We start from the raw sequence: 23,824 nt of genomic DNA, 5'->3' as shown, positions 1-23,824 counted from the left end.
TATTTATTGCCGTAAATTCCTTCTGAAGCACAGAAAGGAGACACGAGGCCAGGTTGACCACTGTTGCTGTCAACGCTGACTTGTACCCTGGTCCTTCTCAGGTGCGTCTGAGAAGTGCTCTGCCCGCCCGAGGCCCAGAAAGAGGCTGAGATTACGGAAGAGGGACCCACGTGAACGGACTGATGATGGGACAATGAATACAGCTTTAGTCAGCAAACTGGAAGGACATGGAATTAGAAGGAGTGGCAAATAAAGCTATTAGCTAGAGTGAGAAATAGGCTACAATGCTCCTAATTCTGAGCAGTGACATTTGATAAGTATCAACCCTTAGCCGCATTTGCCTAAAGACATCACAACCCCTTGGTGCGGAAGTACAGCAAATGAGGAGCCTCAGAAAGATCAGAGTGAGGATCTGTTCCCCCACGTGGTGGTTCAGTCCGTGTCAGACACGGAAGAGAAGCAAGACCTCAGGAGACCCCGGACCCCCACCTCTGGACGCTGGAACAACCAGGTACGCAGCGCTCCTCACTCTTCATGATCTGGGCCCCCGGAGGGGGTTCTTGGGTAAATTCTGGGATGTGGAGATAGAGCCTGACTCTGGAGATAAATAGACACTGGGCAGGGTGGGGCTCTGGTGCAACCACGTCTGCTTCCTGCGCCAGGGGCTAGCTCTGAGATGTGCTCTGAGCCTCTGTGTCTCCTCTCCCTGCTCCCCTGCCTCCCTTCCCTGTATCCTCACTTCTGCTTTCCTGAGGGAATTGCCCTTGATCATAAATAAGCCTTCTTCAGGCTATGTTTCCCACGGGATCCTTGGAGTAGGGCTATTCGTTTTTAAAAGATTTTAATTCTTTATTTGACAGAGAGAGAGCCAGAGAGTGCGGCGGGGGGGCGGGGGGTATGGCAGAGGGAGAGGGAGAAGCAGGCTCCCCGCTGAGCAGGGAGCCAGATGTGGGTCTTAATCCCAGGACCCTGGGATCATGACCTGAGCTGAAGGCAGACACTTCACCGACTGAGCCACCCAGGTGCCCCAGTAGGGCTCTTTGTAATAAAAGTGACTATGGGAAAGTTTTCATCTCTTCGGACTACTGAGTAGGAAACAGACTTTGTGTAATTGTGCACTCCGCAGGGCTGGCAGAAGAAGGTGGGATTGCCCCAGTAACATATTTTTGGACCACAAACTGGGGAGAATTCGTGTTTTTATCATTCGAGCATCCTTTCTCAGGCAAGGGAAAGAGGGAACAGAACTAGACTCCAAGTCCTTCGATGTTCAGGAGTTGTTTGAATTACCGTGGTGTACAGAATGACCAAGATCAATTCTGGCACTTATTAGAAACCTGGGGCACATGTGGAGCAAATGAATGATGAATGAAGTCAGCAGAGAGAAGTGCTCCTGGGAGGTGATGAGACTCTCCCATTAGATCCAGAAGCAAGCAAGCAAACAGCAAGAAGTGGGCCCCCAGCCCCTCAGTGGGCCAAATTGCTCCACTTTGTTCTTTTTATCAAAAATTAATTCAGCACGTAGACAGTCTTGCTGGCTTTAGATTAGTTAAAATATAGACTGTCTCAGATTGTCTTCACACCTTAATTTCACTGAGGCTGCAGTGAAATACGTAGAACCAGACAATGCTGGCACCAGAGTAATGAGCAGAGTGCGTCCTCCCTCCCCCTTCCCCCCTTCCCTCCCTCCTTCCCTCCCTCCTTCCCTTCCTTCCTTCCTTCCTTCTTTCCTTCCTTCCTTCCTTCCTCCCTCCCTCCCTCCCTTCCTTCCTTCCTTCCTTCCTTCCTTCCTTCCTTCCTTCTTTCTTTCCTCCCTCATTTTTCCTTAATCTTTCTTTACTCCTTTCCTTTAGAAAAATTGACAAGAAGTTTAAAGACCCATAATATTATACTTCTACTTTATTTCATTAATTCCTTACTTGGGAATGTGTCCTCCAAGTTTCACTCAACAAAACTGGAGAGCTGTGTACGACAACGTTTATTTTTAGAACGATGCTTAAGGATGAGGACGCTGGAGCCAGACGGCTATGCTCACCTCATAGTAGTTTTGTGGCATGGAACGTGTTACTTGTCTGTACCTCAGTGTGCACGTTTATTCAGTAAAACAAGCAAAAATTTGATTAAAATTTACCAAGTAGGATTGTTGAGATCCAATGAATTATTCAGTTAATGAATTTAATGATTTAATATAAAATATACCTGGAGTAATAGCATGTTACTAGTATTTAGCAAATATTACCATAGCATAAATGAGTAAGAGACAGGCAGGGCTAGATAGGGAGGGCTAGATAGGGGACCACACGACCAGGCTCACACCGGGGGCTACACGACCAGGCTCACATAGGGTGCTACACCACCAGGCTCAGTGAAACTCCCAGACATGCTGAGGCCTAAGGAAACCAGAGATAAGGGAATAAACCAGACCATCCTGCCCTGGCTGTCAGAGGTGGGGCCTTCTGACAGCAGTCACATTGTAACCAGACCCCAAAGAAGAAGTAAGCCATAAAAGATCTTATCACCAGTCCTTCCCCAAACCAAGATGTCACAAAAATGTTAAGGCCACAAGCTCCCCGGTCAGTTCTACATAAAAGACCGTCAGTGGAGGCCCACGTTGGCAGCCCGCTCGGGACCCCTCTCACTCCTGAGGGCCTAACCTGCATCCTTGCTTAACAAAACTCTCTCACTTTACGCACGCTCCTTTGTTCACAAAATTCATTCTTCGACTCCGTAAAACAAGAATCTCGCTCTCCTGCTTCATAAACACAAGATTAACAAAACGCATCATGGTAGGAAAATCCTACCTAAAAAGTGGTTCAGAGGTTCCACTTCCAGCTCGCCAGTGTGAGGGGGTTTACAGAGCTATCCTCAGGCAAACTGGTAAAAATTCTTAGAAATACTTAAAAAGTATTTCGTGTGTCTATAAGTGCGTGTAGAGTCAACGAATGATATTTATTGAAGGCAAATCAACTAAAACGCGGGGGGAAAAGCAAGAATCTGTGATATTTAAATCCAGACCTGCGTCTTCCGCCCACCTTCCCCGGGCTCCCACTCAGAGGGCTCTCTTCCTGCGACGGGCAGGACACCAACACTTCTCACCCTGCCCCCGGCCACCCTGCTGCGAGGCCAAGTTCCAGGTGAGCGGACCTGAAGCATGGCGCTCCTTCTTTCTTCTCACCCGCACTTGTGGCTCTTCCTTGGGCACAGCCTTGCTGAGAACACTGGGGTCCTGACCGCCCCACTCCAGCTCCTGGGTTCGATTCCACACCATGAGAGGCAAGCTGAGGGGCCTGGGTGGTTCCTCTCCTCCACGGAGCACTTAGCTCCTGAAGCAGCCGTCTCACGCATAAAGACATGTGTCATTGTTCCAATACCCCAGCACCAGAGCTATGATTTGGGGATTTTATTTTATTTAGTATTTTATTTGCCTGGGGATGGGGAGTAGCTGACCCTAGACAGAGGTCTCCAAATCCAAAGGAAGTTACTTCCTTTGAATCGGAGTGTGGAGAAGTTGGAGCCTGAAGGTTCTCTCAAAAACAGCGTAGGTTGGAGGGAAAGCATCAGTAGATGAACTGGAGATAGATGGTAAGCTATCCACTGGCTAGCTTCGCAGGGAAAAAGGGAGACAGAAGTCTGCCTGGGGCCGGAACAAATCTCAAACACTGACCAGGAACTACCTCTTCAAAGGAGCGTGATTCTGATTGCATGTGTGTGTGGAGCCATCCAAAAGGCGGGAAAGGCACTGTGGAAAACAACAGAGCGATCAGCCTGCAGTTAGTGGAGATTAATAGCTGGTTGAGGGCAGGGAAAGAAACAATGAAAGCAAGTCGGAAGGAAACCACGGGCATCCCAGGGTGACTGTGTGCATACCCAAGGCTGTGTTACCCAGGAGGCAACGGGAAGCTTCACACCACAGGGGGAGACGTAGGCTTACTAAAATAGTCCAGCCAGTGAATGTAAACGTAAACAAAGAAATAAAAATAGAAAGCCCGGGAGCAGTACCATTCCCAGAAATGCTACAGAATATTGTATAAAATGTCCACTTTCTAACAAAAAATATGAGACATGCAAAGAAGCAGGAACATGTTACTAGAGATAAAGTGGGGCATTTCATAGTGATAAAAGGGTCAGTCCACCAGGAAAACACAATCATTAACATATATGCACCTAACAATAGAACATTAAGATATAGGTAGCAAAACCAACAGAAATTAAGGGAGAAATAGATAATGCAACAATTATAGAGACTCAATGCCTCAGTCCAATAATGGATGGAACAACCAGGCATAAGATCAAAAAATATATAGAAGGCTTGAACACACTACACACCAACCAGACTTAATAGACTTAAGGAGAACATTCCATCCAACACCCATCCAACCCCAGAATGGGCATTCTTCTCAAGGGCACATAGATTAGTCTCCATGATAGACTATAAGCTAGGCCATAAAGCAAACCTCAATACATTTAAAAAGATAGAAATAATATAAAGTATGTTTTCTGACCACACTGGAATGAAATTAATAATCAATAATAGAAATGAACCTGGGAAACACACACACATGGAAACTAAGCAACACACTCCTAAAAGCGGGGGGTGGGGGGGGTGGGGGGTAGTGGTCCAGGAAAAAGCAAAAGGGAAATTAGGAAATGCATTCATGATAAATGACATATACTTATGGAATGCAGCTATAGCAGTGTTTAGAGGCAAATTTGTACCTGAAAATACCTATATTAAAAAAGAAGAGGGGCGCCTGGGTGGCTCAGTCAGTTAAGCATCCAACTCTTGATTTTGGCTCAGGTCATGATCTCAGGGTCATGAGATCAAGCCACTAATCAAGCTCCATGCTGGGCGTGGAACCTGCTTAAGATTCTCTCTCTTCCTCTCCCTCTGCCCCTCCCCACCCCTGCATGCACACGCATGTGTGCACACTCTCTTTCTTAAAAAAAAAAAAAAAAAAGAAGAAGAAGAAAGATCTCAAAAATCAATAGCTTAATATTCCACCTTAAGACACTGGAGGAAAAAAAACTACACTTGAAGCAAGCAGGAGAAAGGAAATATCAGAGCAGAAATTAATGAAATAGAGAACAAAAATAAATATAGAAAATCAGTGAAACTAAAAGCCGATTATTTGAATAGACCAGCAAAACTGACAAATCCTCAGCTACCTTGAACAAGAAAAAAAGATAAAATCTCAATTTAGAAATTAGAAAAGAAAGAGAAAGAGGGAATATTGCTATATCTTATAGAAAGCAGCACTATAACTGTATACAATAAGCAACTGTATGCAAATAAACTAGCTTTCTTAGCCGAAATGGATTGATTTTTAAAAGACACAAAGTACTGAAAGCCTCAAGAATAAGCAATCTGAGTAGACCTCTAACGAGAAAAGAGATTGGTTTACTAATAAAAATAATTGCCCTCAGAGAAAATCCCATGCCCAGATGGCCTCATGGGTGAATTCTACCAAGCATTTAAAGAAGAGCTACTACCAAATTTTCACCAACTCTTCCAAAAAGTAGAAGAAGGAGGAACACTTTCAAACTCTTTCTATATGGCCAGTCTCACCTTGATACCCAACCCAGAAAGTACCTCACAGTAAAGGAAAACTACAGACTAATATCTCGTAGGTATAGAGATGCAAAAATCCTCAACAAATCACTAGCCAACTAAATCTTGCAGTATATAACAGAATGATATACCATGACCACATGGTCTGTATGCCAGGAATATAAGGTAAATTTACTGTCTGAAAATCAATGAATGTACTGCACAACCACACACAAAAAAATGCACCATTGATAGAAGAAACTTCACATGATGCAGAAAAGCATTTGACAAAATTCAATACCCTTTCGTTATAAAAGCACTCAATAACTAGGAATAGAAGGGAGCGTTCTTAAGGGCATCTATGAGAATCCCATGGCTAATACCATACTTAATGGTGAAAGATTGGATGCTTGCTCCTCAACAGCAGGAATAAGATAAGGTTGCCTGTTATCACCACCTCTGTTATCCACACTGTACTGGAAGTTCTAGTTAGGCAATTAGAAAATGAAAAAAAAAAAGAAGAAGGAGAAATGAAAATAAGAGACATTCCAATTAGAAAGGAAGAAGCAAAATTGTCTCTGTTTGCACATGACCTCATTGTGTATATTGGAAATCCCAAGGAATCCACTAAAAAATCTATTAGAGCTAATAAACTAGTTCAACAAGGTGCAGGATACAAAATCAATATGCAAAAATCACTGTAACTCTATACACTTGCAATAACCAAGCTGAAAATGAAATTAATAAGACAATGCTATTTATAATAGCATCCAAAAGAATAAACTATTTAGGAATACATTTAATAAAAGAAGCATAAAAATCAATGCTACAAAGACATAATTCAAATAAGTAAGGTATAGTTAAATGAAACAAATGCTGTGTTCATGAAATATAATGTTTAATACTGTTAGAATGGCAATAGCCACTAGTGGTCAATAGAGATTCAATACTCTGTCTCCTATAATCCCAGCTGGCTACTTTTTGTTTTATTTTTTTAAGATTTTACTTATTTGTCAGAGAGAGACAGAGAGAGAGCACAAGCAGGGGGAGCTGCAGGCAGAGCAGGCAGAGGGACAAGCAGGTTCCCCGTTGAGCAAGGAGCCTGATGCAGAATCATCCCAGGACCCCGTGGCATCATGACCTGAGCCAAAGGCAGACGCTTAACTGGCTGAGCCACCCAGGAGGCCCTTAGCTGGCTACTTTTTAAAAAGTTGATACACTGATTCTAAAATTCATATGGAATTGCAAGAGACCCAGAATAGCAAATGTTTTTGTAAACGAATAAAGTTTAAGACTCACGCTTAGTTTCAAAGCAATAATACAAAGCCATAATAATCAGGAAAGCACAGTATTGACATAAGGGTAGACATACGTATCAATAGAATAAAGTTGCGAGTCCAGAAATAAGTTCATGTGTCTGTTTACAGTCAACTGATGTGTGACAAGCCGTGTGCAAAATAATGAAGTTGGACCCTTAGCTCATACCATAAGTAAAAATGAATCCAAAATGGATTAAAAATCTAAATTTATGAGCTAAAGTTACCAAACTCTTAGAAAAACATGGGAGTAAATCTTCATGACCTTGGACTTAACAAGGGGTTCTTAGAAATAAGAACAGCAAAAGAATATGAGAAACAGAAGAAAAATAGATCAAGTGGACTTCATCACAATCAAAGCTGGGCTTCAGAGGAGACCATCAAGAAAGCAAAAAGTCACCCACAGAATAGGAAAGAAATATTTGCAAATCATATATCAGATAAGGGGCTTGTATCTAGAATATATAAGGAACTCTTACAAGTCAATACTAAAAAGATAAATGACACAATTTTTAAATGTGCGAAGGATCAGAACAGACATTTCTCCAAAGAAGATATACAAATGGCCATAAACGTATGAAAGGATGTTCAAAATCCTTAGTCACAGGGAAATACAACTCAACACCAAGATCAGATCCACTTTCCACCCACTAGAATGGTTATAATCAAAAGGTCAGCCAATAACAGGTGTTGGTGAGGCTGCAGAGAAACTGGAACCGTCACACACGGCTGGTGGGAATGGAAAATGGTCGATCCACTCTGGAAAACACTGCTACAGCTGCATTCCATAAGTATATGTCATTTATCATGAATGCATTTCCTAATTTCCCTTTTGCTTTTTCCTGGACCACTACCCCCCCACCCCCCCACCCCCCGCTTTTAGGAGTGTGTTGCTTGGTTTCCATGTGTGTGTGTTTCCCAAGTTCAGTTCTATTATTGATTATTAATTTCATTCCAGTGTGGTCAGAAAACATACTTTATATTATTTCTATCTTTTTAAATGTATTGAGGTTTGCATTATGGCCTAGCTTATAGTCTATCATGGAGACTAATCTATGTGCACTTGAGCTCTCAAAATGGTTAAACATAGTTAAACACAGAATTATCGTATGATCCAGCAATTCCAGTCCATGTCTATGCCTGAGAGAATGAAAAGCACAGGTACATACAAAAATTTGCACTTTAATGTTTATAGCAACATGGTATATGATGATCGTGGTCATCCGAAAGTGGAAACAACCAAAATGCCCATTGACAGCTGTGCAGAAACAAAATGTGATATATCCTTAAAATGCGATAGTCTTTGGTCATTTAAAAAAAAAAAAAGGCAGCACGATACATGCTGCAACATGAAATAGTTCTTTCTGGGCCATCTTGCCACCTAATCCACATAGAACTCTTTTTCAAACCCGGACACAAGAGTGACATGTTTCTATAATCTAGAAAATTTTCCAGACTCCCGATAAATGACATTTCTAAGCCTCCATCATTTTCTTTCTCCTGTAGTTTTCCTACTTTTGCTACTAGGAGCCTAGTGGGCATAGTGTTGGGCTCTGTAATCATAGACAAACATGGCTTGGCTCGAGACTCCTTTGATTTGTGAGATGTGAAGTCTGCACAAAGAGGAACACTCGTGTCTACTTTCCTACCGATATGTCTCATAGAAGAGCACAGAGTATTGTGAATCGTGAGTAGTCACTAGTGAATCCAAAGCTGCTAACAGTGGGTTTCTTTACAGAATGAGAGAAATTGTGGATTCCACTGAGATAACTGCAGATGTTTCCTCGAGTGAAAACCAAGGTACCCAGTTAGGAAGGGCTGTGACATCTGACACCTCAGGAAACCCACCCAACAAGCTGCAAAGATTCCTGAAGGAAAATCTCAAACAACTGGGGGTAAGTGAGCCTCAGCCAGGTGGAAGTGTTGGTGAGGAGAGACTGGAAGTTTGTTTTTGTTTTTTTTTAAGATTTTATTTATTTATTCGACAGAGATAGAGACAGCCAGCGAGAGAGGGAACACAGGCAGAGGGAGTGGGAGAGGAAGAAGCAGGCTCATAGCAGAGGAGCCTGGATGTGGGGCTCGATCTCATAACGCCGGGATCACGCCCTGAGCCGAAGGCAGACGCTTAACCACTGTGCCACCCAGGCGCCCCAGAAGTTTTGTTTAATCTTGGGTGGTGGTGGTGGTGGTGGTTGGGTTGCCTGGGAGGTGGTAGAGTGGGGTGCTGGGAAACCCATGGAGGAGGCCTTGATGGACGCCAGTGAACACCTGTCCAGGTGATGCCAGCGTACAGGACAAGGGGTCGCAGTGATGCTATTTTAGCTGTTGCCACTAGAGCGAGCAGATCCCGCTGTACCAGGCTTCACTTGGAGCTCTTCATTAAAAAAAAAAAAAAAAATTATTTACATTCAATTTAGTTAACATATAGTGTATTATTCGTTTCAGGGGTAGAATTAGTGACATCTGAGGGTTCAATCCATGGGTGACCTCCATGTTTGAACAAAGAGAAAGAAAGAAAAAAGAACAAAGTAAAAAAATCCATGTTTGAACAAAGAAATCTTCTCTCTTGGAATATTCACTGATGTCTATATTTTATTCTGTTCTTTCATCCAGGTGGCTCAGATAATGATTGGTGTGACATTCATCTTCTATGGGCTCATTGGAATTATGGTTCTGCATTTCACAATACACAAAATCAGTTTCTACTCATTTAAGATAGGCTTCCCCCTATGGGCAGCTTTAGCTGTGAGTACATCTGACTTATGTCTAAAATAGTCAATTAACTCTTCATTCAGTCATCCATCCAGTTGTGCATTAGCCTCCTGCAAATGCCGCGGAGTTTTCAAACATGCCGATTCGATATTCAATCTCAGCCATTCGACATCTGCCTTTGTAATATGAGCCTTAAGGTCTATGTGTTGGGGATTCTTATTAAATTCTGGGTGTGTAGCATAAAGCCATACAGTGAAATCCTGCTCACTGGCTTTAGGAGACTATCTTGGGTGGGTTATTAGAAAATCCCTGGCTCATCCACAGACGTATCTTCACGTGTGCAAAGGCTACTGGAGTGTGGAAGATGATGGTGAGGGGGTGAACTACTCCTTTCAACTTCTCTGTTTTCCTGGCCAAAATTACTGAGATGAATATCTTGTTGTATGAGTGCATTTAGTCCCTTGTCTGAACCTCAAAATAACTTTATCTATAGCTCTCTTTTTCATTCTTCTCCCCCTTCCATTAAAACATTCACAGGATTCCTTTGATATCACCCCTATATTTTAGATAAAGATTTTTTTACCTTTAAATATTGTCAATTATATTCATAAGGATGTGAAGATAGCCAGGAAAATTTAGTCATGTACAATATACAATTCAATAATCTGCTCTACTCAAAGTTTTGAAGGGATTTTCATAGGAAAAAAAATACACACTAAGATAAAGTTGGTCCTTTAGAGATGGACAGTCAATGTCCAGGAAGCAGTGCTAATACACCCATTTCTCTCTCATGAGCAGTTTATCATTTCTGGATCTGTGACAGTTGTGTCTGCAAAGAAGCGAACAAAAGCTCTGGTAAAGTATCAGTTAATTCCTATTTCATTTATGGATAGCGTATGGCCATCTAACACTCTGATATCCTGTACAAAGCCCAGTGAGCCAGAAGTTCCATGTTCTTCAGTACTTTTGAGGACAAGTACAAAGGTCTTTGCTTTCCACTGATTCATCTGATCACCCCAGGTCTGGATGCAACTACAAGCTCTCTCAGGTTTAGATAAGATATATTGCCCTGGAGTTTCAGAATACAAATCTGCATAAGTAAAATTGGAGATCGACTTTCCGGTCATGAATGATGTTGGTATAGAGAATGAATGCCTGTAGGCTTGATAGGGGTAGACGTCTATGGGCGTGTCTAGAGCAGGAAAGGGAAATAGCAAAGGCCCACAGCTGATGACTTTGCCTATGGCACATTTTATTCGGTTGTCAAATGCCTCCAGCTTTCCTTTGCTCGATTGTGGGTTTCCATCTAATGTAATTGGCAGGAAGAGGTATTATGAATGCTTTGTGACTATCTCTGCTGAGAAAGGCTTATGGAGGCCTATAAGAACATGGAAACGGAGCACCTGGGTGGCTCAGTCGGTGAGCCGTGTGACTCTTGATTTAGGCTCAGGCCCTGATCTCAGGGTTGTGGGATAGAGCCCCATATGGGGCTCCGCACTCAGCACAAAACCTGTTGGAGATTCTCTCTCCCTCTCCCTCTGCCCCTCCTTCCACTCAGTCGCCCCCTCTAAAATAAATCAATAAATCTCTATTTTTAAAAAAATGGAAGTAAAGGGTCTTGAATAGTTTCAGTGAATGAACTTTTTTTTGTATTTCAGCTGAGAGGAAATGTGAGAGCTAACACTCTCAGCACAATTGTTTCCGGCGTTGGAATTCTTATTCTCTCAACCAACCTAATAAAAATCGTCTTCCTGGATTGTGACAGAGATTTATGTTCTGATATCAAATCAGTTGCAACTGTAAGTATTTCTCTTCTGAATGCTGAAAAAACTTATGAGACCCAGGATCAGGAGATCAGGTAGTACCTGCAAAAAGTTCCTTCACTTGAGGTTTATTCAAAATTTCTAGCTAAATTTGGTGTCCTTTTAACAAGAGGCAAAATATTTCCATTCCATACGAACATTGCCAGGGCAGAGAGCCCAATATTCCTTTATCCCAATTGGATACCTTCATGAAAAATGGCAAACAAATGGACCAATCATATTTATTTCTTGGTCCATGACTGTGGTGATTTTCATTGTTTGCTTGTTTCCATGTTCTTACCCACACTGGGCCCTGCGCTGGGCATGGAGCCTACTTAAAAAAAAAAAGAGTAAGAAAACTATTGGATGTTTGAGAAGAAAAACCGGCTGTTAGGATTAATAACAGAATAACAGAATAAACATTCAAGAAAATAAATACTACTAATAAAATACTAATAATGACCTTGAAGAAATAATATTAAAAACTCTCCAAAGTGAAAAAAAGAGGCACAAAATAAATGTGAAAATACTAAAAAAGCATCAATAACCAATGAAATAACCTCAAGTTATTGAAGAGACATATAATTGGCATCCCCACAGAAAGAGAATGTGAGACAGAAGAAAATATTTGAAGAAGTGTTGGGTAAATTTTTCCAAAATTTCTCAAAACTTATATTCTCACAGAATCCAAGAAGCTGAATGAACTCTGAGCATAAGAAAATAAACAAATAAACTATATCAAGGCACATCATAGTGGAATTTCCCAAAACCAGTGATTGAAAGAAAATCTGAAAAGCAGCAGGGGGGGGGGAACATATCATATGGAGAATGACAGCAGATTTCATATCAGAAACAACACAAAGAAGAGAGTGAAGAAAAATTTTAAAATATGGAGAGAAAAAAATCTGTCACCCTCAAATTCCATGTCTAGTGAAAATATCTTTCAACATGAAGACCCAACAAACATGTATTTAGACATGCAAAGGCTAAAATAATTTATCATCAGAACCTTACATTACAAAAAAAAAAAAAAAAAAAAGTGTTAAGTTCCTCAGGAAGAAGAAAATGCATCCAGATGGAAAATGAGCATCTACCCAAGGCACGAACACCATAAATGGTGACAACGTGGGTAAATACATAAGAATTTTGTGTTATTTAAATATCTTTCAAAGATAATTGACCCTTTAAAGAAAAATGATAGCAATTTTGGGGAGACTTAAAAATATGTATAAATCATGTATAAAATAACAAAAGCATCCAGTCCAAGAGGGTAGAAATGAAAATATATGATTAAAGGGATCTTACATTACAGATAAAGTTTTATGATATCAGTTGAATATAGATATGATTGTTGAATATATATAATATAAATCCTAAAGCAACCATGATAATAACACACAAAGAATTACATCTAATAAACAAAAATAGGAAATAACATAAGATCACAAAAATATGTAATTAGTCCAAAAGAAGGCAGCAGGTGGAGAAGGTGAACAAAAATAGATAGGACAAATATAAAATAAATAATAAGGTGAAAGGACTTAAGGCTAACCATATAAATGATCACAATAAATATAAATAGCATAAATAAAAGCCAGAGATGGACGGATTGGATTAAAAAAAAAAAAAGACCAAACTCCATGTTCCCTATAGGAAATACACTGTAAATATAAAAAGACAGGTATGTTTGTAGTAAGGGAAGGAAACAAAGACATATCATGAAAAGAAAGTTGGTCTGTGAACTAATATCAGAGTAGATTTTAGAGTGAAGTATACAACTAGGGATAAAGAAAGTCATTTATAATGATAAAGATGATTTGGGGGGGAAAAATGAACAAAATAGGAACTGAATTCATAAAATAAGGATGAAAAGAGAAATGGACCTGGAGAAAATGTTTGCAAAACACACACCTGCCAAAGGACTGGCACCTGGAGTATACATGTGGAAAATATAAAGAATTCACAAGAATAAAACACCAACAATCCAATGAAAAAGTGGGCAAACGATATGAAGAGACGCTTTGCTGAAGAAAATATGTGCGTGGGTCAAACTGGCACATGACAAGACGTTTAACATGACTATTCTTTAGGTAAATGTACATTAAGACCATGACAAGGCGTGATTCCCTCCCTCACATAATATATAAAATTTAAAAAGTAGTGACCATACTGAAAGGGGTCAAGGATGAAGAAAAACTGGATCTTTTAGGCATTGCTGGTGGATAGAGAAAATGGTAAATATCCCTGGAAAATATCCCTCGGGAAAGTAGGTTGTCAATTTTCTAAAAAAAGAAAGATACACTTAACATGCAACCCAGCAATCTCACTCCTGGGCGTGAATCTCAGAGAAATAAAAACTGAATTCCACACAAGATCCGTACTTGGTCAGTCATAGCGGCTTCATATGCTCCTAAGAGCTATACGCAAAGGCCAGCAACAGCAAAGTGTTCCGCAGACACTTGGCGATAAATGATTTAACCATGATACACCCGACAGCAGAACACTACTCAGCAAATAGAAGTAACGAACTACTCATTCCTAAAAACAGCTTCTTTGGATCTCAAGAGCAGGATGCTGAGTGGAAAACCAATCTCAAAATATCACCTGTTGTATGATTCCATTTGCATGACATTCTCAGAATGGCAATATTATAGACACAGAGAACAGATCAGTGGTGAACAGGGCTTCGTGATGGCAGAAGAAAAGAGGGATATCTTTGTGGAGATGGAATCATGCTGTGCCATAATCGTGGTGCTCGTTGCCACAAATCTGCACATACTATAAAATGTCACAGAACCACGCACACACGCATCATACCAATGTTAATTTCCTGGTTTGATATTGCTCCGTAGACACATGGGATACAAGCATCAGGAAAGAGTGGATAAGGGTTAAGGGGACCACCTCGTGCTCTCTTAACAACTGCCTGTAACTTCCTTGAATTATTTCTGTATAAAAGTTTTAAAAATGGGAAAAAGATTGAAAAGGCATTTCGACAAAGAGGACAGATGGTAAACAAGCACATGGAAAGATGCCCGTGGTCATCAGGAAAACGCAGATTAAGGTCACGATGGCCTGATACCACATATCTGCTAAAAAGGGCTGGCATCACTTTTGAGAACCAGTGCTGACTTGGCCCTGCAGACAATTTCACATCTTTCAGATGAATTATTATAAAAGAACCCTCGACTTCTAGGAGACTTCTGGTTTTAGTTAGGAGACCAGATTCAGTAGGGAGATTTGGATCCCCTACCATTTCTCCTTGAATCCCCTATCCATTGAAAAGATTTGCCCTTATAGACATTGCATCTTTTCTGCTATCTGAGAATGAACAATATTAAAATATTAACAACTTATAAAATGATCTTTGTGGACACAGGAAATTAACCAAGGCTATTTTTTTAATGCAGTCACTGATGTGTTAAAATTCATGGGAACACTGGCTTTTTTTTTTTCTTCTGAAATCCAGTTCTTCTTCAAAAGCAGCACATTATATTTTTAAATTCAGATTCAACCTGGTGTCCCCATTTTATGAAATGCTAAGATGATCCCCTCCAAAGGCCTGAGGTGGAGCTCTGGGAGAGAGGTTTTCATAAGGCAGTGGGAGTGAAATCCAACCTAGTGAAATTTTATTCTCTTTAACAGGGTCTCGTGGTTATACTGATGATACTAAACTGTCTGCAATTTTCAATTACGCTTTCCCTGTCCATACTCAGCTATAATACAGAGGGTGAGAAAATTGATCGGGTAAGTAGCAGTTCTTGGGGGAATGAGGGTGCAATTGATTATTTTGTGATCTGGGCTGAGAGTATTTGCATAATTTTGGAGTGGAACAAAGACGAACCAGGTGGTGTAGAACTTCTGAGAACCACGCTTCATAGGCTGATCACATTTTCCAACACACTGACGAATGCCCAGGAGAATCAGAAACGTCCACCCATGTTGACACCAAGTAATTCCATTTTTTGGTTAGCTTATTGATTCATTGATTTGCATATTTAACATATGCAGAATCCCTACCTGTGTGACGCACTGTGTAACACGGCAAAGAGACAAAAATCCGTCTGTCCTTTAAATACTCAAAGAGTGATTAGTAGTATCACCCTATGAAGAGATCGATGATACTGTTGTGGTTTGTGCTGTAAACTCAGACTACCTCCAAAGTGCCTTAAAGTCGTCATCTTATTTTCCTTTCCTGTAACAGCTCAGAAGTGGGCAGCCCACACCGAGCAGTGTAACTTTAACCTCCTGCGTGGTGTGGCTTCTCTTTCTGCGTACGATTACTTCTCTAGCTCTTTCTTTTCTGTCTGCCTCCTATGCCCAGATCTTCGTCCTGTGGCCACACACAACTGCAAGGGAAGTTGCATAATTTCGTCGTTAGCTTGGCAGTTGTTTGTGTAAGTTAAACCTAGGAGTTCTGCTGTTCAACGATGCAGATGATATTGAAAATTGGTAGACAACCAGTATTTCCTGGTCACATTGTGTTTCCTGGCCACCCCAATGTCAGGTTCAACTTTCCTCCCCCAAACTGAATGCACTTCCCCACTCATCAAGGTGGAAAATCCTTAGAAAAACAAGTCTCACACATTTGTTACACTTGGCTCAAAGTCCAGGATTTTTGAGTGATTTGTTATTTTCCCCTATAATTCTGGAACTATTTATTTGTTACTTAAGAAGTTTCTAAGTGGAAGGCCTGTTATCTGCACTCGCTTCCACTCAGCGCCAAAATGTAGGAGGATTAAAAATAGTAACATTCGTACATAATCAGTTGTACCTCACAATCCCCCTTTCTGTCCATGGGGTCTGTCCCCGTGCTAAAATAAAAGCACCTTTTTGCACTAACAAATAACAACAACAGCAATAATAATAACAATCCCCACTTTGAAAAACAAGTCATTGATAACCTTAATGTTACCCATCCATAGGAATTATCTGATTCTGAGAAGCCCAAGCAATGTTGTGGTTTTCTCCTCTGCTCATTTACTAAGCAGCACTTCATTTACTATCTTCTGGGTATTAAGGAGGTTTCCCTCTTTGGGGGTTGCTCGATTTTTGTACCCCACATTCTGGTGGTGCAGGGGGATCCGGGAATTGTTTCAGATGTCAATCAATGCAGGTTTTTGCAGTGTTGGCCTTTGAGCTTATGAAAAGACAAGATCTTAAAAAGGTCAGGAATGGTTTCACCGCCTTGTTCTCTTCTGCTTGTGAATTTCATGTCTGTATCCATTCCAGCTGCTTCAGTTCCAGTTCTTGGACGTGCATTCTAGCCTGCAGGAAAAGAAACAAAGAAACACACACACACATTTATTTTAAGTGAGTGGTTCAGGAGTGGTTCACAGTAATTTTTCTTACATTCCCTTGGCCAGGTCTTAGAATCTGGCCACACAGAGATGAAAATAGCCTTGAAAAACAAAGTCACAACTATATGCTAATTAATTGAATTTAAATAAAATGAACTAAAAAAAAAAAAGAAAAAAGAAAGCCACAAATGGACAGCTGTTTGCTCAGATAAATACAAATGATTTTTTTTTAAAGGAGTAAGAAAATGTAACCTTAACTTCATAGAAGTGTCTTAAAAAAGAATGCTAAATACATGTTTGGAAAACATAATGATCGTCCCTCATACATGTAGAAAATCTTACATATAGTCTCTTGTGAAATCTTCTTTACACTTTAAAGTACAGACAGACATAAAATCACACACATACAGATATATATTAAACGTCGAACAGGCACAGATTAAATTTCTAGGACCTCATAAATAGCTAAGGTTTCCAGAAATAGCCAGGCTGATTTTTCCACGTTCATGACAGAAAAGGAAGGCTGTGATCTTGTATCTTTCCTTTGTTTGTGTCATCCTGGATATCTTTAAATGGATAGACTTTCTTCTTCCTTTACCCTCTATAAATTCTGTGGACACAGGTAAAAGAGGCTGGAAAACGTTCCCACACACCCTGACACATGGCTGGATCGCGGGGAAATGTGGCAGTGTCGTGACTGACATTGACCTCTACCGCGCCCGCTCTGGGGACTACGTACTAAATAACAGCAACTCGGTAATGTGGGATAGACTTTGGAGGCCAGGATATACCTTTAGGAACAGGACTGGACTAAAACTCCGAGGATTTAGGTGAAATGATTCTGAATGATGTTTCGGCTTATTTACAGCTTTCTGCATTATTTTTCCTGAAATAGGCTTCAGAAGGTCCTTACCAAGGCTTGCTGCCTCCGCTTTCGTTCTACAAAAATCTTGAGAAGGACGCAGTCTTGTACTATAACACCTGAGACAGAAGTACGGATGTGAGAATATGCTTCTGTAACCTGCAGTCACGGAGATGGAAACGGAAAAATTAAATATACGGTCAAAAGCTTGTTTAGATCCTCTTTTGTTGACCACAGTTCTATCAGTCAGCCTAGACGATGATTCCATATAATAAGATCTAATCCCTGAAACACTTCCTGGGCTTTTCATAATTTGATCATATTAGTTCATTTTCCCTGGGGCCTAATAGGCCAACAGGTGCCCCTGCCAATTAAAATCATATGAAACCAAAACAGATTAAAGGATTAGGCTGCAACTCAGTAGGGGCTTGAGTACAGGTGAAAGCCAAGTTTATACCACGTGCCATCATCGCCGTCATGTCTAACTGATAAAGCTTCTAATCAATAAAGGATTTGTCATTCTCTCTTCATGTAGATAAATCTGGATAAACATTACAGCCATTACCCATATCATAGGAAGCTTCTCAAATGTAAAAGACTATTAACTTATTTCGATCACACGTTTATGATGATTATTTTTCTTGTCTTTCCTTGGAATAAAGAGGCCAGAGCATCAGCACAAGCCTCCCTCACAAAATCTTCCTCAACATAATTTTTGGAATTCCTTTTATTCTGATAGTCTTTCTCCTCCCCAGCTTTACTGAGGTGTAATTGACAAAGCATAGTATTTTTAAAGTATTCGATGTGATGAGTTGATATGTGTATATACTATGAAATGACTTCCACAATCGAGTTAACACATCCATCACCTTGTACAGTTGCCGTGTGAATCCCTAAGCTCTACTCTGTTGGCAAATTTCAAGCAACAATACAGTTTTACGAGCTATCGTCACCACGCTGCGTATCAGATCCTCGGAAACTTTTCATCTTATAATTCTTTTCTTAAGTTTTTATTTAAATTCCAATTCGTTTACATGCAGTGTAGTATGAGTTCCAGGTGTAGAATTTAGTGACTCGGGGTGCCTGGGTGGCACAGCGGTTAAGCGTCTGCCTTCGGCTCAGGGCGTGATCCCGGCATTATGGGATCGAGCCCCACATCAGGCTCTTCTGCTATGAGCCTGCTTCTTCCTCTCCCACTCCCCCTGCTTGTGTTCCCTCTCTCGCTGGCTGTCTCTCTCTCTGTCAAATAAATAAAATAAAATCTTAAAAAAAAAAAAAAGGATATGTACGTGTTCCTAGGACTTGTTTCATACGTGGTTTTTGAGCACAGAATTTGGGGAAGCATATTGAGAACCATTCAGTTCTAGGAGAAAAGATTCCAGATGGTATATTCATAGATTAAATCACTTAACTCTATTCTTGTACCCAGTTGGCTCTATCTGGAACTCTGTCTATTGTGGCTGGAGATAAAATTACAGAAAAGATGGTTAGTTTCTCTATGCTTTGAGAAAATTAAGAGTCAGAATAGGCCAACCTGTGTTTCCAAAATGACCAAGCTGTTTCAACTTCTCAGGTGTGTCTTCAGTTGAGACCGAGTTGAGGTTCCAGAATGATTCTTTCCCCAGAATTCCCCAGAATTCTCTTCTGGCTTATATGGGAAAATTCCATAGTAGTGGATAGCAAATTCTTCCATAACGTTTCATAAATTTCAATTCATGATACTTTCATTTTAAATGTAGTGCACACACATGTATAATCATTTGTCAGTTAAAGAATGTGAAATAAGAACCCATTTTCTGAATCTCTTGCAGATATATGTCAGCCTAGGATGAATACTGTGAGTGCCATATTAGCAGAAGTATGGCTAATAAGCACTGTGGTCAGTTCAGACAGATTCATTTATGACATGCAAAACATATTAGATGATTTGCTCATTGTTGTAAGGATTTCCGGATCTAGTGAAAAGATCTCCCGATGCTTCCACATATACAACATGACTTCCAGAATTTATTCTCAAGGCAGGTGGCAGAAATGCATAGGTTACCCCTGAAAGACCACTTGAAGGAAGAAGGCCAGGGCCTTGGCCCTGATTGGATACATTTCTCTATGCTGTAAGTTACTGGTCATGTGAAGACATGTATATCGGGTGAAACTAACTAAAACCTTTATTTAGGTGAGAGAAGAATGGATGCCAATGAATTCATTCAATGAATTTGATCCCTGTCTCCAAAAGGTAAAAAATGAAAAGTCTAGGTGTTTTTTCCTTTCAGAACAATGACAAAGTCCAAGATTCTCTCTGCAGACATCACATGGGACCTATCCTGTACTGATACACTGAGGACCTAGTCGAGATTGCTATGAAGTGCAGAAGGGTTGTTAAGATGTTCCAAATCACATAAGTGTCAATAAAGCAATGTTTGCTAATCAGCAGTTTTCATGTTTCAGTTTTCGTGTTAGTGACATCAGGAAAGACACAGATAATCAGGAGCTCATGTCGTTGTGTGAATACAACTGCAAATTTGAGCATCTGTATAATATAGTGGTTAATGATGCTGCCCATTGACTTATATTTCATCTGTAGTGGAAGCCAGGGTAGAATATTTCATCCCCATTGAGAAATGTCAATCATTTATGAAGGAGAGCAAGCAGGGTCAATGGCAGAAACTCACTTTGCTCAATCCTTCAATTTTTTCTTTATATATGATTTTATTTTATTTTTTTAAGAGTTACTTAAATTTTTTTTAAGTTGTATTTATTTAAGTAATCTCTACACCCAACATGGGGCTCAAACTCAAGATCAAGGGTCACACACTCTTCTGACTGAGCCAGCCGGGCACCTCTCTATACATGATTTAATTGGCAGGGAATTATGATTTTGAGGCGCATTCTCTTTGTGCTTGGACTTGTCAACTCAGTGTCTCTGCACTTAGATGCAAGTGCTGTCTGCTATGATGTGATCTCAGTGAGTGTCTGTGATCCAAAGGACTTGGCATGTGTTCTAGAACATTCTCTGCCGTTTTTATATTTACCTCTTTATTGCTATTAGGTAGTACAAAGCATATAAAAGTCCCGTTTCATGTTACACAACCATATGAGAAGACCCTAGTGCTCAGTTTTGCCCCTAGGATCCACGTGCAGAAGATTGGACTAGGCGCGAATTGAGGAGGTGCCTACATAGGTGTAGATGTTTGGATCAGAACAAGACAAAAGTAGCCCCAAGAAGGATCCGTAAGATATTGGGAGATCTAAGGCCATGAGCAAGAGAAACACCACATGCTCATCTGTTGTGTGTCCTGGTTTCTCCACAGTTGGTAGTTGACTTATCTCCCAACAAGTGTGGACTCCCCATAACATCTCCATTAGCATGATTATGATGGCATGGCTTCCCAACCCACTTCAACTACCTCTTGAATGAGCAACTCCTATTTTGTTCTAGTTTGTGCTCTTGAAAATATATCAGTGTCTACCAAAGAGGGGCTGAAGTGTCCTCAGCAATATGAAGGTCATAGGTCTGTTAATGTTGACTTTGCTAGGGTCACTTACGCTTTCCATCAATGTATTACCTTTGAACATAATGAATCGAGCATACAATGCTTATGCCGTCAGGACTGTCATCATGTTACAGCCTTCTTAGACGAAGAAAGAGACACATCAGGAAGTCTGTTGAAGATTTAGGACACTGGTCTGCTCCTGCAGAGCATGTCTCAGGACACTGATCTGTACAATTTCTGGAAAGTCATTCATTTCAGACCATACTGTGAATGCTACTTGGAGTTAGGGATTAGGCCATCTGTGTCAGAGTGTGAATTTTCTGATGCACTCTCCACAAAACTATGAAATAGAAATAATTAAAAATAAACCCCATCCTTTTTTGGGGGGATTTTTATAATAATTTTTTGTTATGTTATGTTAGTCACCAAGAAATAAACCCCATCCTTAACACCTCACCTTGTAGTAGGCTCCCCTGTTACTTAGGTCTTTGGACTTGGACCCAAACTATACATTGGCTCTCTGGTCTCCAACTTGCTGATTGTGGAACTTGGGACTTCTCAGCCTCCATAATCACATATGCCAAAATCCGTATAATAAATGTCATTGTCCATATCAGTGCATCTTATTGGTTCTATTTCTCTGGAGGACCCCGATTAATACAAATAGACCTGTATCATTAGAAGAAATTGAATTCATAATTAAAAGGCTTGTCATGCAGAGAAGACTGGGTGGAGACAGCTTGGCTGGTCAATTCTATCGAACGTTCAATGAAGAAATAATACCAATATTACGCAAACACTTTCTGAAAATTGAGGAGGAAGATAAACTTCAAAGTTTATTTTTGAGGCAAGCAGTAACCAGCTCTTACCTCCCAAAACAGATGAAAATATTATAAGAAAATAAAATATGGATATATTTACGTGAACTTAGACCCATAGATCCCTACCAATATTAATAAATTAAACCCAGCAACCTATAAAAAGTATGTCATAACCACCCAGGTTTATGCCAGCTGTGCAAGGTTGTTTTACACCTTTGAATAAAGGAGAGAAACCATACGGTCATTACAATAGGTGGAGAAAAAGCTGTTGAAAGAGGTCAAACTCCTTTCGTAACAGAACTTTTCAGCAAATTAAAGAATATTCTGAAAATTCCTCAAGTTAAGAAAAGGCAGAGCAGGGCTCGTTTCGGCAGCACAGATACCAAAATTGGAACAACACAGAGAAGATTCGCATGGGTTCTGAGCAAGGATGACACTCAAGTTTGTGAAGAAAAGGCAGAGTGTTCCTTTGGATGGATTTGAAACACTAACAAGAAGAGGAACATTTAACCCTTCTTTTACACAGTTGTAGACAGACGCAAGGATAGGAAAAGAACATCTTTTCCCCCATTAAAAGCTTTACCTCAAATTATTATGCTTTGAAGGAAGGCCGGGGTGGTGGTACAGAGATTCTCCATCATTCATGATGGTAACCATGGGCAAGTACCAGGAAAGAACCCAGAGGAATCACACAGTGGAGAAGATGACAGATTTCTACGTTCTTTCTAAGTTAAAGGATAATTTAGCCAAGGTTATAGATTATGCAAGAGCTCCCTTATACTGTTGGAGAATATAATTTCGGAGATGTGGGCAAATAGCACATTACTCCCATCTTTGGATTTCCTGACATGGGCTTTATAAATATTGTGTGCTATTTTTCTATTATTATTTGTCAAGTAGTAGAAATGGGAGTAAGGAAGCTAACGTCACCGCAGAGGAACCGGCATTGTTAGCAAAACATACAAAGTATAATTTGGGAGCCAGGAGAGTAAAAACTCCATATTTATGGAAAAATCCCATATTTTCTATTAAAGGTGAGGATTTCTATGGGCAAATTAAGGTTTTATTTGTAAATCAAAATATATCCCCAAACAGAAAGCACAGGCTTCATTAGCAAGGTCTTTGGGGGAATGGTGGGTAAATAGGAATTAAGATTTGCCCTCACACTGAGAAAAGAGTGTGCAAAGGGTTGGCACTCGAGACTGTGGCTATCTGAACAGCAGAGATAAGTGGTTATCTCCATCAACATCATGCATTTTACCCCATCATAGAAACCCATCTGCAAGAAATACAGAGCAGAAAGATGCCTTTTAGGGTGATGTATCATTATCTCTTCATACAACAGGGAGTTCCGTCTTATTGAGCAAAACCTGCGTATATCAAATTCCCGCAGCCTGCAGAGCCTGCTGGAGACACAGGGCATAAATTGCTTGCTGCTTTGGGGGAATTTCCTTGGAAAGACTCTGAGACCAACTCTGAGCTACTGATGTTCCCCGGTCCTGTATGAATATCTAGTTAAGACTGAATATTGTTTTAGGACAGAGGTATGTATTTTTCTTTTCTTTGTATTTACATGGGTATTCCTTTGGCCTGTAAGAGGGCATGTCAATTCCATGCCAGTCCCTAAGACTCATACAAGTTTTCCTGGAATTGTTCCATGGGAGGAAACCACAGCAGTGGAATAATCTTATAAAAACTACTTTTTATAAAACTAGTTACTTGAGAAGGATATCGACATCTCAGGGGATTTTTTTCCATAAAACAAAAATGCTTGAGTCGCTAGTAACAAACTTAATGTTACAATTTTATAGGCCCATAGAACCATCCAGATTGTGCTTTGAAACGATCTCAGCCATGTAATCATTTTCAAAAGACAGAAAACAATTGGCCTAAAAAATCATATACTAGCTAGACCTTGCGACGCAGAGTACTTTTCTAGTGGTCCTTAGGTCTGGCTTGCTAGGTTTTTTAGTGC

At 40.3% G+C, this 23,824-nt stretch overlaps 1 protein-coding gene, 1 long non-coding RNA gene and 1 other non-coding gene across 3 annotated transcripts; all 3 read left to right on the top strand.

Annotated features, from left to right (window-relative positions):
• The first annotated feature begins 443 nt into the window (after positions 1-443).
• Positions 444-9,588, top strand: LOC113249061 (uncharacterized). Its single transcript, XR_006408586.3, has 3 exons — positions 444-511; positions 8,600-8,756; positions 9,475-9,588. It is a non-coding gene; the product is annotated as an uncharacterized LOC113249061 (long non-coding RNA).
• A 349-nt stretch (positions 9,589-9,937) lies between these two features.
• On the top strand, positions 9,938-18,769 carry LOC130544634 (membrane-spanning 4-domains subfamily A member 4D-like). The gene is made up of 5 exons (XM_057317215.1): positions 9,938-9,943; positions 10,372-10,428; positions 11,232-11,372; positions 15,021-15,122; positions 17,571-18,769. Exons 1-5 carry the CDS (start codon positions 9,938-9,940, stop codon positions 17,658-17,660), a joined length of 396 nt encoding a protein of 131 aa, XP_057173198.1. The 3' UTR covers positions 17,661-18,769.
• Positions 18,770-22,207: 3,438 nt separating this feature from the next.
• LOC113249071 (U6 spliceosomal RNA) lies at positions 22,208-22,314 on the top strand. The gene has a single exon (XR_003313685.2). It is a non-coding gene; the product is annotated as a U6 spliceosomal RNA (small nuclear RNA).
• Positions 22,315-23,824: the final 1,510 nt, after the last annotated feature.

The sequence above is a fragment of the Ursus arctos genome, unplaced genomic scaffold (genome assembly GCF_023065955.2).
Source record: "Ursus arctos isolate Adak ecotype North America unplaced genomic scaffold, UrsArc2.0 scaffold_23, whole genome shotgun sequence".
NCBI lineage: Eukaryota > Metazoa > Chordata > Mammalia > Carnivora > Ursidae > Ursus > Ursus arctos.
The sequence above is the reverse complement of the archived record's forward strand: the minus strand, read 5'-3'. Positions and strand labels throughout refer to the sequence as shown.

What these genes read in the sequence shown, in the direction of transcription:
- LOC130544634 (XM_057317215.1), top strand. An exon ending in ATATCAAATCAGTTGCAACT is followed by an intron (nt 11,373 to 15,020) that starts GTAAGTATTTCT and finishes TCTCTTTAACAG; the next exon opens with GGTCTCGTGGTTATACTGAT. An exon ending in AGGGTGAGAAAATTGATCGG is followed by an intron (nt 15,123 to 17,570) that starts GTAAGTAGCAGT and finishes TTCCTGAAATAG; the next exon opens with GCTTCAGAAGGTCCTTACCA.